Source organism: Salvelinus fontinalis, unplaced genomic scaffold (assembly GCF_029448725.1).
Source record: "Salvelinus fontinalis isolate EN_2023a unplaced genomic scaffold, ASM2944872v1 scaffold_0028, whole genome shotgun sequence".
In the NCBI taxonomy this organism is placed as follows: domain Eukaryota; kingdom Metazoa; phylum Chordata; class Actinopteri; order Salmoniformes; family Salmonidae; genus Salvelinus; species Salvelinus fontinalis.
Genome location: NW_026600237.1, coordinates 625,685 through 642,366, shown reverse-complemented (window position 1 = coordinate 642,366; position 16,682 = coordinate 625,685). Strand labels below are relative to the sequence as shown.

Below are 16,682 nucleotides of genomic sequence, written 5' to 3'. Positions count from 1 at the left end.
AACGTGGTCTGTAGTAACACGTTGATTTTTACATGGTCTGTAGTAACACGTTGATATTTACATGGTCTGTAGTAACACGTTGATATTTACATGGTCTGAAGTAACACGTTGATATTTACATGGTCTGTAGTAACACGTTGATGTTTACATGGTCTGTAGTAACACGTTGATGTTTACATGGTCTGTAGTAACACGTTGATGTTTACATGGTCTGTAGTAACACGTTGATATTTACATGGTCTGTAGTAACACGTTGATGGTCTGTAGTAACACGTTGATATTTACATGGTCTGTAGTAACACGTTGATATTTACATGGTCTGTAGTAACACGTTGATGTTTACATGGTCTGTAGTAACACGTTGATATTTACATGGTCTGTAGTAACACGTTGATGGTCTGTAGTAACACGTTGATATTTACATGGTCTGTAGTAACACGTTGATATTTACATGGTCTGTAGTAACACGTTGATGTTTACATGGTCTGTAGTAACACGTTGATATTTACATGGTCTGTAGTAACACGTTGATGTTTACATGGTCTGTAGTAACACGTTGATATTTACATGGTCTGTAGTAACACGTTGATATTTACATGGTCTGTAGTAACACGTTGATGTTTACATGGTCTGTAGTAACACGTTGATATTTACATGGTCTGTAGTAACACGTTGATGTTTACATGGTCTGTAGTAACACGTTGATATTTACATGGTCTGTAGTAACACGTTGATATTTACATGGTCTGTAGTAACACGTTGATGTTTACATGGTCTGTAGTAACACGTTGATGGTCTGTAGTAACACGTTGATGTTTACATGGTCTGTAGTAACACGTTGATGTTTACATGGTCTGTAGTAACACGTTGATGTTTACATGGTCTGTAGTAACACGTTGATGTTTACATGGTCTGTAGTAACACGTTGATGTTTACATGGTCTGTAGTAACACGTTGATGTTTACATGGTCTGTAGTAACACGTTGATGGTCTGTAGTAACACGTTGATGTTTACATGGTCTGTAGTAACACGTTGATGTTTACATGGTCTGTAGTAACACGTTGATGGTCTGTAGTAACACGTTGATGTTTACATGGTCTGTAGTAACACGTTGATATTTACATGGTCTGTAGTAACACGTTGATATTTACATGGTCTGTAGTAACTGTAGTAGCTTAGTGAACGTTTAGAGGCACTGTGAAAGCCTTGAACAGACCAAAGCAGAGAAGTCTGATCCCTGAACCATGACACAGATGAGACCTGAACGATACTGCACTGCTGACTTTAAATAGGGAATTACAGAGTGGCGACGTCAAGGGTCAGGGCAGTCGATCCTCACAACACAACTAACCGTGGCAGAACTAGTATATTAAGGTAATGCCAGCTGATGCCTAGGGGACACCATCTGGCTCCCCACTACTGCAGAAACACAGCTTCACACCATCTGGTGCCCTAAACAGCACATCAGTACAGACACTGTCTAACACTTCATTTAACAGGAGAGACAGAGAAACAGGGGCGTGATCTGCAGTGTCATGACTGATCTCTCTCTTCATTTAACAGGAGAGACAGAGAAACAGGGACGTGATCTGCAGTGTCATGACTGATCTCTCTTTTCATTTAACAGGAGAGACAGAGAAACAGGGGCGTGATCTGCAGTGTCATGACTGATCTCTCTCTTCATTTAACAGGAGAGACAGAGAAACAGTGACGTGATCTGCAGTGTCATGACTGATCTCTCTCTTCATTTAACAGGAGAGACAGAGAAACAGTGTCATGACTGATCTCTCTCTTCATTTAACAGGAGAGACAGAGAAACAGGGGCGTGATCTGCAGTGTATTGACTGATCTCTCTCTTCATTTAACAGGAGAGACAGAGAAACAGGGGCGTGATCTGCAGTGTCATGACTGATCTCTCTCTACATTTAACATGAGAGACAGAGAAACAGGGGAGTGACTGATCTCTCTCTTCATTTAACAGGAGAGACAGAGAAACAGGGGCGTGATCTGCAGTGTCATGACTGATCTCTCTTCATTTAACAGGAGAGACAGAGAAACAGTGTCATGACGGATCTCTCTACATTTAACAGGAGAGACAGAGAAACAGGGGCGTGATCTGTAGTGTCATGACTGATCTCTCTTCATTTAACAGGAGAGACAGAGAAACAGGGACGTGATCTGTAGTGTCATGACTGATCTCTCTCTTCATTTAACAGGAGAGACAGAGAAACAGGGACGTGATCTGCAGTGTCATGACTGATCTCTCTCTTCATTTAACAGGAGAGACAGAGAAACAGGGGCGTGATCTGCAGTGTCATGACTGATCTCTCTCTTCATTTAACAGGAGAGACAGAGAAACAGGGGCGTGATCTGCAGTGTCATGACTGATCTCTCTCTTCATTTAACAGGAGAGACAGAGAAACAGGGACGTGATCTGTAGTGTCATGACTGATCTCTCTCTTCATTTAACAGGAGAGACAGAGAAACAGGGGCGTGATCTGCAGTGTCATGACTGATCTCTCTCTTCATTTAACAGGAGAGACAGAGAAACAGGGGCGTGATCTGCAGTGTCATGACTGATCTCTCTCTTCATTTAACAGGAGAGACAGAGAAACAGGGACGTGATCTGTAGTGTCATGACTGATCTCTCTCTTCATTTAACAGGAGAGACAGAGAAACAGTGTCATGACTGATCTCTCTCTACATTTAACAGGAGAGACAGAGAAACAGGGGCGTGATCTGTAGTGTCATGACTGATCTCTCTCTTCATTTAACAGGAGAGACAGAGAAACAGGGGCATGATCTGCAGTGTCATGACTGATCTCTCTCTACATTTAACAGGCGAGACAGAGAAACAGGGGCGTGATCTGCAGTGTCATGACTGATCTCTCTCTTCATTTAACAGGAGAGACAGAGAAACAGGGGCGTGATCTGCAGTGTCATGACTGATCTCTCTCTTCATTTAACAGGAGAGACAGAGAAACAGGGTCTGCAGTGTCATGACTGATCTCTCTCTTCATTTAACAGGAGAGACAGAGAAACAGGGGCGTGATCTGCAGTGTCATGACTGATCTCTCTCTTCATTTAACAGGAGAGACAGAGAAACAGGGTCTGCAGTGTCATGACTGATCTCTCTACATTTAACAGGAGAGACAGAGAAACAGGGGCGTGATCTGCAGTGTCATGACTGATCTCTCTTCATTTAACAGGAGAGACAGAGAAACAGGGACGTGATCTGCAGTGTCATGACTGATCTCTCTACATTTAACAGGAGAGACAGAGAAACAGTGTCATGACTGATCTCTCTACATTTAACAGGAGAAACAGAGAAACAGGGGCGTGATCTGCAGTGTCATGACTGATCTCTCTTCATTTAACAGGAGAGACAGAGAAACAGGGGCATGATCTGCAGTGTCATGACTGATCTCTCTCTTCATTTAACAGGAGAGACAGAGAAACAGGGGCATGATCTGCAGTGTCATGACTGCTCTCTCTCTACATTTAACAGGAGAGACAGAGAAACAGGGACGTGATCTGTAGTGTCATGACTGATCTCTCTCTTCATTTAACCTGTTTGGGCTGCACGCTGAATATTGAAAAAACTGGAAAATGTGTGCACATTTTCAAACGGCCTCCTAAGAAACTTTTTATTTTCCAATATGCATATATTTACTACTGTTGGATAGATAACAGTCTGTAGTTTCTAAAAAGGTTTGAATTGTTTCTCTAAGTCGAACAGAAATATTTTTACAGCCATTTTCCCAGCCGAATTGAGTTTCCCAAAATGCGATGTGTCTCTTTAAGACCTTCTCTATAAAAGGCCATTTGACTTGGGACCATATTAACACGTCAGAGGCGTTCGTCAGACTGTAATGCGGAAGTGAGAATTGAAAGGAGTCGAATATCTCGTCCCTGGACTGAATAACAGAACTTCTTGTGAGACCTGCGCAGTTAAAATAAAAATCCGGGCGCGAAGGATAATTTGATCTCGGCTTCTGGAACAAGGTAGATAACGTTGAATATGATGCCTGACTACGATATTATTTGCTACATGTCACAAAATCATCCTAAAGTAGGTTTTTTCAATATACTTTAATTATATTATTGCAATTTATTCTGGACTTTAGATGTGAAACGACGGAAGAATTTTTTGAAGAAACGCTTTCTGGCGCAGCAATGCTACCGTGCTAGCTAACCAAAGAGGGAAATCATTCGTTCTGGAACCCAACTAAAGACTCTACTGGACATTGGACCCCGTTACAACATTCTGATGGAGTACCAAGAAAGATAAGACCCAATTTGGGATGCTTTTTCATATATATGTCGAACTGTTGAATGCTAACTCTGCTAACTATGCTAGGCTAGCGCTTGACTAGAATCAATGCTGCCTTATGCTAGCTTATGATGTTAGCTAATATAACGATATATTGTGTTTTCGCTGTAAAACACTTCAAAAATCGGAAATGTTGTCTGTATTCACAAGATATCTGTCTTTCATTAGTTATCCACCATATGTTTTTCTGAAATGTTTTATGAGGTGTAATTAGTAGCCGACGTTGGTGTATGTATTTTCTCTGGCTACTCCCGGCTGGATTCAGACTGTAGCTATGTATTAGCATTTTTGGGTAGCATCAATGTAAAACAGATTTATAGCTAAAATATGCACTTTTTATGAACAAAACATAGATTTATTGTGTAACATGTTATATGACTGTCATCTGAGGTCGTTTTTTCTGGGCTCTTTAGGTTGGTTTTAGTTTATTTCGGTTGGTTGTGCATGCTACTTCAATCATAATTCATACTTCATAATCATAATTCATACGTGTCTGTCCACTTTTGTATTTGGTGGTGAGCTAACATAAATATATGTGGTGTTTTCTCTGTAAAACATTTAAAAAATCGGACATGTTGGCTGGATTGACAAGATGTTTATCTTTCAAATGCTGTATTGGACTTGTTAATGTGTAAAAGTTAAATATTTTTAAAAAATAGATTTTGAATTTCGCGCTCTGCAGGGGTGTCATTTTCGGTCCGAGGTCGGGCTTGCACCCCAAACAGGTTAACAGGAGAGACAGAGAAACAGTGTCATGACTGATCTCTCTCTACATTTAACAGGAGAGACAGAGAAACAGGGGCGTGATCTGTAGTGTCATGACTGATCTCTCTCTTCATTTAACAGGAGAGACAGAGAAACAGGGGCGTGATCTGCAGTGTCATGACTGATCTCTCTTCATTTAACAGGAGAGACAGAGAAACAGTGTCATGACGGATCTCTCTACATTTAACAGGAGAGACAGAGAAACAGGGGCGTGATCTGCAGTGTATTGACTGATCTCTCTCTTCATTTAACAGGAGAGACAGAGAAACAGGGGCGTGATCTGCAGTGTCATGACTGATCTCTCTCTACATTTAACATGAGAGACAGAGAAACAGGGGAGTGACTGATCTCTCTCTTCATTTAACAGGAGAGACAGAGAAACAGGGGCGTGATCTGCAGTGTCATGACTGATCTCTCTTCATTTAACAGGAGAGACAGAGAAACAGTGTCATGACGGATCTCTCTACATTTAACAGGAGAGACAGAGAAACAGGGGCGTGATCTGCAGTGTATTGACTGATCTCTCTACATTTAACAGGAGAGACAGAGAAACAGGGGCGTGACCTGCAGTGTCATGACTGATCTCTCTCTACATTTAACAGGAGAGACAGAGAAACAGGGGCGTGATCTGCAGTGTCATGACTGATCTCTCTCTTCATTTAACAGGAGAGACAGAGAAACAGGGGCGTGATCTGTAGTGTCATGACTGATCTCTCTCTTCATTTAACAGGAGAGACAGAGAAACAGGGGCGTGATCTGCAGTGTCATGACTGATCTCTCTCTTCATTTAACAGGAGAGACAGAGAAACAGGGACGTGATCTGTAGTGTCATGACTGATCTCTCTCTTCATTTAACAGGAGAGACAGAGAAACAGTGTCATGACTGATCTCTCTCTACATTTAACAGGAGAGACAGAGAAACAGGGGCGTGATCTGTAGTGTCATGACTGATCTCTCTCTTCATTTAACAGGAGAGACAGAGAAACAGGGGCATGATCTGCAGTGTCATGACTGATCTCTCTCTTCATTTAACAGGAGAGACAGAGAAACAGGGGCGTGATCTGCAGTGTCATGACTGATCTCTCTCTTCATTTAACAGGAGAGACAGAGAAACAGGGTCTGCAGTGTCATGACTGATCTCTCTCTTCATTTAACAGGAGAGACAGAGAAACAGGGGCGTGATCTGCAGTGTCATGACTGATCTCTCTCTTCATTTAACAGGAGAGACAGAGAAACAGGGTCTGCAGTGTCATGACTGATCTCTCTACATTTAACAGGAGAGACAGAGAAACAGGGGCGTGATCTGCAGTGTCATGACTGATCTCTCTCTTCATTTAACAGGAGAGACAGAGAAACAGGGACGTGATCTGTAGTGTCATGACTGATCTCTCTCTTCATTTAACAGGAGAGACAGAGAAACAGTGTCATGACTGATCTCTCTCTACATTTAACAGGAGAGACAGAGAAACAGGGGCGTGATCTGTAGTGTCATGACTGATCTCTCTCTTCATTTAACAGGAGAGACAGAGAAACAGGGGCATGATCTGCAGTGTCATGACTGATCTCTCTCTACATTTAACAGGCGAGACAGAGAAACAGGGGCATGATCTGCAGTGTCATGACTGATCTCTCTCTTCATTTAACAGGAGAGACAGAGAAACAGGGGCGTGATCTGCAGTGTCATGACTGATCTCTCTCTTCATTTAACAGGAGAGACAGAGAAACAGGGTCTGCAGTGTCATGACTGATCTCTCTCTTCATTTAACAGGAGAGACAGAGAAACAGGGGCGTGATCTGCAGTGTCATGACTGATCTCTCTCTTCATTTAACAGGAGAGACAGAGAAACAGGGTCTGCAGTGTCATGACTGATCTCTCTACATTTAACAGGAGAGACAGAGAAACAGGGGCGTGATCTGCAGTGTCATGACTGATCTCTCTTCATTTAACAGGAGAGACAGAGAAACAGGGACGTGATCTGCAGTGTCATGACTGATCTCTCTACATTTAACAGGAGAGACAGAGAAACAGTGTCATGACTGATCTCTCTACATTTAACAGGAGAAACAGAGAAACAGGGGCGTGATCTGCAGTGTCATGACTGATCTCTCTTCATTTAACAGGAGAGACAGAGAAACAGGGGCATGATCTGCAGTGTCATGACTGATCTCTCTCTTCATTTAACAGGAGAGACAGAGAAACAGGGGCATGATCTGCAGTGTCATGACTGCTCTCTCTCTACATTTAACAGGAGAGACAGAGAAACAGGGACGTGATCTGTAGTGTCATGACTGATCTCTCTCTTCATTTAACAGGAGAGACAGAGAAACAGTGTCATGACTGATCTCTCTCTACATTTAACAGGAGAGACAGAGAAACAGGGGCGTGATCTGTAGTGTCATGACTGATCTCTCTCTTCATTTAACAGGAGAGACAGAGAAACAGGGGCGTGATCTGCAGTGTCATGACTGATCTCTCTTCATTTAACAGGAGAGACAGAGAAACAGTGTCATGACGGATCTCTCTACATTTAACAGGAGAGACAGAGAAACAGGGGCGTGATCTGCAGTGTATTGACTGATCTCTCTCTTCATTTAACAGGAGAGACAGAGAAACAGGGGCGTGATCTGCAGTGTCATGACTGATCTCTCTCTACATTTAACATGAGAGACAGAGAAACAGGGGAGTGACTGATCTCTCTCTTCATTTAACAGGAGAGACAGAGAAACAGGGGCGTGATCTGCAGTGTCATGACTGATCTCTCTTCATTTAACAGGAGAGACAGAGAAACAGTGTCAGGACGGATCTCTCTACATTTAACAGGAGAGACAGAGAAACAGGGGCGTGATCTGCAGTGTATTGACTGATCTCTCTACATTTAACAGGAGAGACAGAGAAACAGGGGCGTGACCTGCAGTGTCATGACTGATCTCTCTCTACATTTAACAGGAGAGACAGAGAAACAGGGGCGTGATCTGCAGTGTCATGACTGATCTCTCTCTTCATTTAACAGGAGAGACAGAGAAACAGGGGCGTAATCTGTAGTGTCATGACTGATCTCTCTCTTCATTTAACAGGAGAGACAGAGAAACAGGGGCGTGATCTGCAGTGTCATGACTGATCTCTCTCTTCATTTAACAGGAGAGACAGAGAAACAGGGACGTGATCTGTAGTGTCATGACTGATCTCTCTCTTCATTTAACAGGAGAGACAGAGAAACAGTGTCATGACTGATCTCTCTCTACATTTAACAGGAGAGACAGAGAAACAGGGGCGTGATCTGTAGTGTCATGACTGATCTCTCTCTTCATTTAACAGGAGAGACAGAGAAACAGGGGCATGATCTGCAGTGTCATGACTGATCTCTCTCTTCATTTAACAGGAGAGACAGAGAAACAGGGGCGTGATCTGCAGTGTCATGACTGATCTCTCTCTTCATTTAACAGGAGAGACAGAGAAACAGGGTCTGCAGTGTCATGACTGATCTCTCTCTTCATTTAACAGGAGAGACAGAGAAACAGGGGCGTGATCTGCAGTGTCATGACTGATCTCTCTCTTCATTTAACAGGAGAGACAGAGAAACAGGGTCTGCAGTGTCATGACTGATCTCTCTACATTTAACAGGAGAGACAGAGAAACAGGGGCGTGATCTGCAGTGTCATGACTGATCTCTCTCTACATTTAACAGGAGAGACAGAGAAACAGGGGCATGATCTGCAGTGTCATGACTGATCTCTCTCTTCATTTAACAGGAGAGACAGAGAAACAGGGACGTGATCTGCAGTGTCATGACTGATCTCTCTACATTTAACAGGAGAGACAGAGAAACAGTGTCATGACTGATCTCTCTACATTTAACAGGAGAAACAGAGAAACAGGGGCGTGATCTGCAGTGTCATGACTGATCTCTCTTCATTTAACAGGAGAGACAGAGAAACAGGGGCATGATCTGCAGTGTCATGACTGATCTCTCTCTTCATTTAACAGGAGAGACAGAGAAACAGGGGCATGATCTGCAGTGTCATGACTGATCTCTCTCTACATTTAACAGGAGAGACAGAGAAACAGTGTCATGACTGATCTCTCTCTACATTTAACAGGAGAGACAGAGAAACAGGGGCATGATCTGCAGTGTCATGACTGATCTCTCTCTTCATTTAACAGGAGAGACAGAGAAACAGTGTCATGACTGATCTCTCTACATTTAACAGGAGAGACAGAGAAACAGTGTCATGACTGATCTCTCTCTACATTTAACAGGAGAGACAGAGAAACAGGGGCGTGATCTGCAGTGTCATGACTGATCTCTCTCTACATTTAACAGGAGAGACAGAGAAACAGGGACGTGATCTGCAGTGTCATGACTGATCTCTCTTCATTTAACAGGAGAGACAGAGAAACAGTGTCATGACTGATCTCTCTACATTTAACAGGAGAGACAGAGAAACAGGGGCGTGATCTGCAGTGTCATGACTGATCTCTCTTCATTTAACAGGAGAGACAGAGAAACAGGGGCATGATCTGCAGTGTCATGACTGATCTCTCTCTTCATTTAACAGGAGAGACAGAGAAACAGGGGCATGATCTGCAGTGTCATGACTGCTCTCTCTCTACATTTAACAGGAGAGACAGAGAAACAGGGACGTGATCTGTAGTGTCATGACTGATCTCTCTCTTCATTTAACAGGAGAGACAGAGAAACAGTGTCATGACTGATCTCTCTCTACATTTAACAGGAGAGACAGAGAAACAGGGGCGTGACTGATCTCTCTCTTCATTTAACAGGAGAGACAGAGAAACAGGGGCGTGATCTGCAGTGTCATGACTGATCTCTCTTCATTTAACAGGAGAGACAGAGAAACAGTGTCAGGACGGATCTCTCTACATTTAACAGGAGAGACAGAGAAACAGGGGCGTGATCTGCAGTGTATTGACTGATCTCTCTACATTTAACAGGAGAGACAGAGAAACAGGGGCGTGACCTGCAGTGTCATGACTGATCTCTCTCTACATTTAACAGGAGAGACAGAGAAACAGGGGCGTGATCTGCAGTGTCATGACTGATCTCTCTCTTCATTTAACAGGAGAGACAGAGAAACAGGGGGGTGATCTGCAGTGTCATGACTGATCTCTCTCTTCATTTAACAGGAGAGACAGAGAAACAGGGACGTGATCTGTAGTGTCATGACTGATCTCTCTCTTCATTTAACAGGAGAGACAGAGAAACAGTGTCATGACTGATCTCTCTCTACATTTAACAGGAGAGACAGAGAAACAGGGGCGTGATCTGTAGTGTCATGACTGATCTCTCTCTTCATTTAACAGGAGAGACAGAGAAACAGGGGCATGATCTGCAGTGTCATGACTGATCTCTCTCTTCATTTAACAGGAGAGACAGAGAAACAGGGGCGTGATCTGCAGTGTCATGACTGATCTCTCTCTTCATTTAACAGGAGAGACAGAGAAACAGGGTCTGCAGTGTCATGACTGATCTCTCTCTTCATTTAACAGGAGAGACAGAGAAACAGGGGCGTGATCTGCAGTGTCATGACTGATCTCTCTCTTCATTTAACAGGAGAGACAGAGAAACAGGGTCTGCAGTGTCATGACTGATCTCTCTACATTTAACAGGAGAGACAGAGAAACAGTGTCATGACTGATCTCTCTCTACATTTAACAGGAGAGACAGAGAAACAGGGGCGTGATCTGCAGTGTCATGACTGATCTCTCTCTACATTTAACAGGAGAGACAGAGAAACAGGGACGTGATCTGCAGTGTCATGACTGATCTCTCTTCATTTAACAGGAGAGACAGAGAAACAGTGTCATGACTGATCTCTCTACATTTAACAGGAGAGACAGAGAAACAGGGGCGTGATCTGCAGTGTCATGACTGATCTCTCTTCATTTAACAGGAGAGACAGAGAAACAGGGGCATGATCTGCAGTGTCATGACTGATCTCTCTCTTCATTTAACAGGAGAGACAGAGAAACAGGGGCATGATCTGCAGTGTCATGACTGCTCTCTCTCTACATTTAACAGGAGAGACAGAGAAACAGGGACGTGATCTGTAGTGTCATGACTGATCTCTCTCTTCATTTAACAGGAGAGACAGAGAAACAGTGTCATGACTGATCTCTCTCTACATTTAACAGGAGAGACAGAGAAACAGGGGCGTGATCTGTAGTGTCATGACTGATCTCTCTCTTCATTTAACAGGAGAGACAGAGAAACAGGGGCGTGATCTGCAGTGTCATGACTGATCTCTCTTCATTTAACAGGAGAGACAGAGAAACAGTGTCATGACGGATCTCTCTACATTTAACAGGAGAGACAGAGAAACAGGGGCGTGATCTGCAGTGTATTGACTGATCTCTCTCTTCATTTAACAGGAGAGACAGAGAAACAGGGGCGTGATCTGCAGTGTCATGACTGATCTCTCTCTACATTTAACATGAGAGACAGAGAAACAGGGGAGTGACTGATCTCTCTCTTCATTTAACAGGAGAGACAGAGAAACAGGGGCGTGATCTGCAGTGTCATGACTGATCTCTCTTCATTTAACAGGAGAGACAGAGAAACAGTGTCATGATGGATCTCTCTACATTTAACAGGAGAGACAGAGAAACAGGGGCGTGATCTGCAGTGTATTGACTGATCTCTCTACATTTAACAGGAGAGACAGAGAAACAGGGGCGTGACCTGCAGTGTCATGACTGATCTCTCTCTACATTTAACAGGAGAGACAGAGAAACAGGGGCGTGATCTGCAGTGTCATGACTGATCTCTCTCTTCATTTAACAGGAGAGACAGAGAAACAGGGGCGTGATCTGTAGTGTCATGACTGATCTCTCTCTTCATTTAACAGGAGAGACAGAGAAACAGGGGCGTGATCTGCAGTGTCATGACTGATCTCTCTCTTCATTTAACAGGAGAGACAGAGAAACAGGGACGTGATCTGTAGTGTCATGACTGATCTCTCTCTTCATTTAACAGGAGAGACAGAGAAACAGTGTCATGACTGATCTCTCTCTACATTTAACAGGAGAGACAGAGAAACAGGGGCGTGATCTGTAGTGTCATGACTGATCTCTCTCTTCATTTAACAGGAGAGACAGAGAAACAGGGGCATGATCTGCAGTGTCATGACTGATCTCTCTCTTCATTTAACAGGAGAGACAGAGAAACAGGGGCGTGATCTGCAGTGTCATGACTGATCTCTCTCTTCATTTAACAGGAGAGACAGAGAAACAGGGTCTGCAGTGTCATGACTGATCTCTCTCTTCATTTAACAGGAGAGACAGAGAAACAGGGGCGTGATCTGCAGTGTCATGACTGATCTCTCTCTTCATTTAACAGGAGAGACAGAGAAACAGGGTCTGCAGTGTCATGACTGATCTCTCTACATTTAACAGGAGAGACAGAGAAACAGGGGCGTGATCTGCAGTGTCATGACTGATCTCTCTCTACATTTAACAGGAGAGACAGAGAAACAGGGGCATGATCTGCAGTGTCATGACTGATCTCTCTCTTCATTTAACAGGAGAGACAGAGAAACAGGGACGTGATCTGCAGTGTCATGACTGATCTCTCTACATTTAACAGGAGAGACAGAGAAACAGTGTCATGACTGATCTCTCTACATTTAACAGGAGAAACAGAGAAACAGGGGCGTGATCTGCAGTGTCATGACTGATCTCTCTTCATTTAACAGGAGAGACAGAGAAACAGGGGCATGATCTGCAGTGTCATGACTGATCTCTCTCTTCATTTAACAGGAGAGACAGAGAAACAGGGGCATGATCTGCAGTGTCATGACTGATCTCTCTCTACATTTAACAGGAGAGACAGAGAAACAGTGTCATGACTGATCTCTCTCTACATTTAACAGGAGAGACAGAGAAACAGGGGCATGATCTGCAGTGTCATGACTGATCTCTCTCTTCATTTAACAGGAGAGACAGAGAAACAGTGTCATGACTGATCTCTCTACATTTAACAGGAGAGACAGAGAAACAGTGTCATGACTGATCTCTCTCTACATTTAACAGGAGAGACAGAGAAACAGGGGCGTGATCTGCAGTGTCATGACTGATCTCTCTCTACATTTAACAGGAGAGACAGAGAAACAGGGACGTGATCTGCAGTGTCATGACTGATCTCTCTTCATTTAACAGGAGAGACAGAGAAACAGTGTCATGACTGATCTCTCTACATTTAACAGGAGAGACAGAGAAACAGGGGCGTGATCTGCAGTGTCATGACTGATCTCTCTCTTCATTTAACAGGAGAGACAGAGTAACAGGGGCGTGATCTGCAGTGTCATGACTGATCTCTCTCTTCATTTAACAGGAGAGACAGAGAAACAGGGGCGTGATCTGCAGTGTCATGACTGATCTCTAGAGTGAAATACTAAAACAGGGCAGGAAGAAATGGAGGGACTTTATCAAGGCTTAATGGACCACTTGGCACGATGAGGCCTAAGTAAGTAAATGTTTTGTGTAGAACCTCCCCCTGTCCCTGCTGATGTGGAATCAAACCCCCATCATGCTCTGTGGTCTGTACCTCTTCCTGGAAGAGGTTCTGTCGGTTCTTCAGGGCTCGGAGGCGGTTCTGTTTGTCCTCGTGCTCCAGGTGTTCGTCGGGAGGCTGGAAGTAGCCAATCAGATCCTGCAGGCTCAAACTGACCGACTCGATCGGCAGGTCGAGTGTCGAGGTCTTTCCTTTTATACTGAGGGTGTCCAGACCCCTGGAACACAGAGAGAGAGACGTTACTGAGGGTGTCCAGACCCCTGGAACACAGAGAGAGAGACGTTACTGAGGGTGTCCAGACCCCTGGAACACAGAGAGAGAGACGTTACTGAGGGTGTCCAGACCCCTGGAACACAGAGAGAGAGACGTTACTGAGGGTGTCCAGACCCCTGGAACACAGAGAGAGAGACGTTACTGAGGGTGTCCAGACCCCTGGAACACAGAGAGAGAGACGTTACTGAGGGTGTCCAGACCCCTGGAACACAGAGAGAGAGACGTTACTGAGGGTGTCCAGACCCCTGGAACACAGAGAGAGAGACGTTACTGAGGGTGTCCAGACCCCTGGAACACAGAGAGAGAGAGACGTTACTGAGGGTGTCCAGACCCCTGGAACACAGAGAGAGAGACGTTACTGAGGGTGTCCAGACCCCTGGAACACAGAGAGAGACGTTACTGAGGGTGTCCAGACCCCTGGAACACAGAGAGAGAGAGACGTTACTGAGGGTGTCCAGACCCCTGGAACACAGAGAGAGAGACGTTACTGAGGGTGTCCAGACCCCTGGAACACAGAGAGAGACGTTACTGAGGGTGTCCAGACCCCTGGAACACAGAGAGAGAGACGTTACTGAGGGTGTCCAGACCCCTGGAACACAGAGAGAGAGACGTTACTGAGGGTGTCCAGACCCCAGGAACACAGAAAGAAGAAGACATTGTTAACTCAGATATAAAGTGTATAATGTCTCATTTCACATATTGATCCAACATGTGTATGTAGGCTACTGTATGTAGGATACTGTATGTGTGTGTAGGCTACTGTATGTGTATTGTGTATCCCCACCTGATGAATCGGTTGAACAGGAAGACGGTACTGCGCATGACCCGTGCGGTGCGGGACTCCTCGTGCTGTGAGCGGGACAGGGTCAGCCCATCGTCCATGTGACCCTCGTGGTGCATGATGGCCTGAAACAGACACAGTGTCACGTTCTGCAGACACTGAGACATAACGGGAGGTTTCTGACACGGTTAGCTTTGACACTGTTAGCTTAGCATTGAGACATAACGGGAGGTTTCTGACACGGTTAGCTTAGCATTGAGACATAACGGGAGGTTTCTGACGGTTAGCTTTGACACGGTTAGTTTAGCATTGAGACAACGGGAGGTTTCTGACACGGTTAGCTTTGCATTGAGACATAATGGGAGGTTTCTGACACGGTTAGCTTAGCATTGAGACATAACGGGAGGTTTCTGACACGGTTAGCTTAGCATTGAGACATAACGGGAGGTTTCTGACACGGTTAGCTTAGCATTGAGACATAACGGGAGGTTTCTGACACGGTTAGCTTTGACACGGTTAGCTTAGCATTGAGACAGAACGGGAGGTTTCTGACACGGTTAGCTTTGACACGGTTAGCTTAGCATTGAGACATAACGGGAGGTTTCTGACACGGTTAGCTTTGACACGGTTAGCTTAGCATTGAGACATAACGGGAGGTTTCTGACACGGTTAGCTTAGCATTGAGACATAACGGGAGGTTTCTGACACGGTTAGCGTTGACACTGTTAGCTTAGCATTGAGACATAACGGTAGGTTTCTGACACGGTTAGCTTAGCATTGAGACATAACGGGAGGTTTCTGACACTGTTAGCTTAGCATTGAGACAACGGGATGTTTCTGACACTGTTAGCTTTGACACTGTTAGCTTAGCATTGAGACATAACGGGAGGTTTCTGACACGGTTAGCTTTGACACTGTTAGCTTAGCATAGAGACAGAACGGGAGGTTTCTGACACTGTTAGCTTTGACACTGTTAGCTTAGCATTGAGACAGAACGGGAGTTTCTGACTGTTAGCTTTGACACTGTTAGCTTAGCATTGAGACAGAACGGGAGGTTTCTGAAACTGTTAGCTTTGACACTGTTAGCTTAGCATTGAGATAGAACCGGAGGTTTCTGAAACTGTTAGCTTTGACACTGTTAGCTTAGCATTGAGACAGAACGGGAGGTTTCTGACACGGTTAGCTTAGCATTGAGACAGACTGTAACCCGTTACGCTATACCTCAGATAACCCGTTAAGGGCGATAGACTGTAACACGGCTCAAGATTCAAGGCCTGGTTATTTCATGTTTTAATGAATGTTGAATTTTACCTAATGAAACCCATAGTGAGTGGGTCGGTAACTGTAACAAAAGGCCTACACGTTTAAGAGATGACATGTTACCCCAGGATACCCATTGGAGGTGGTGACTGTAGGAAGTATACACTTTACCCCAGGATACCCATTACGGGTGGTAACTGTAGAAACAAGGTGGCTAGATTCACGTCAGAGGAAATTAGAGAAACCAGGTGACTTTATTCACGTCAGGGGAATTTAGAGAAACCAGTTGATTATATTCACGTCAGGGGAATTTAGAGAAACCAGGTGACTATATTCACGTCAGGGGAATTTAGAGAAACCAGGTGACTATATTCACGTCAGGGGAAATTAGAGAAACCAGGTGACTATATTCACGTCAGGGGAATTTAGAGAAACCAGGTGACTATATTCACGTCAGGGGAAATTAGAGAAACCAGGTGACTATAATTTGTAAGTCGCTCTGGATAAGAGCGTCTGCTAAATGACATAAATGTAATATGTATTCACTTCAAGGGGAATTTAGAGAAACCAGGTGACTATATTCACGTCAGGGGAATTTAGAGAAACCAGGTGACTTTATTCACGTCAGGGGAATTTAGAGAAACCAGGTGACTTTATTCACGTCAGGGGAATTTAGAGAAACCAGGTGGCTATTTAGCGAATAGTGTCAGCCTATTTACAAAGCGCCTCCTTGCTATT

The 16,682-nt window shown here is 44.3% G+C and overlaps 1 protein-coding gene across 2 annotated transcripts in view; it reads right to left on the bottom strand.

Annotated features, from left to right (window-relative positions):
- Positions 1 to 13,505: 13,505 nt before the first annotated feature.
- The window catches only part of LOC129842277 (ryanodine receptor 2-like), a 34,328-nt gene continuing 31,151 nt past the window's right edge, over positions 13,506 to 16,682 (bottom strand). The window contains exons 5-6 of one of the 2 annotated variants that reach the window (XM_055910761.1): positions 14,688 to 14,809; positions 13,506 to 13,847 (exon numbers count right to left, since the gene is read on the bottom strand). In XM_055910761.1, coding sequence (XP_055766736.1) covers positions 13,511 to 13,847; positions 14,688 to 14,809 — 459 coding nt within the window. In that variant the 3' untranslated portion in view covers positions 13,506 to 13,510. The other variant, XM_055910762.1, reaches the window with a different exon arrangement.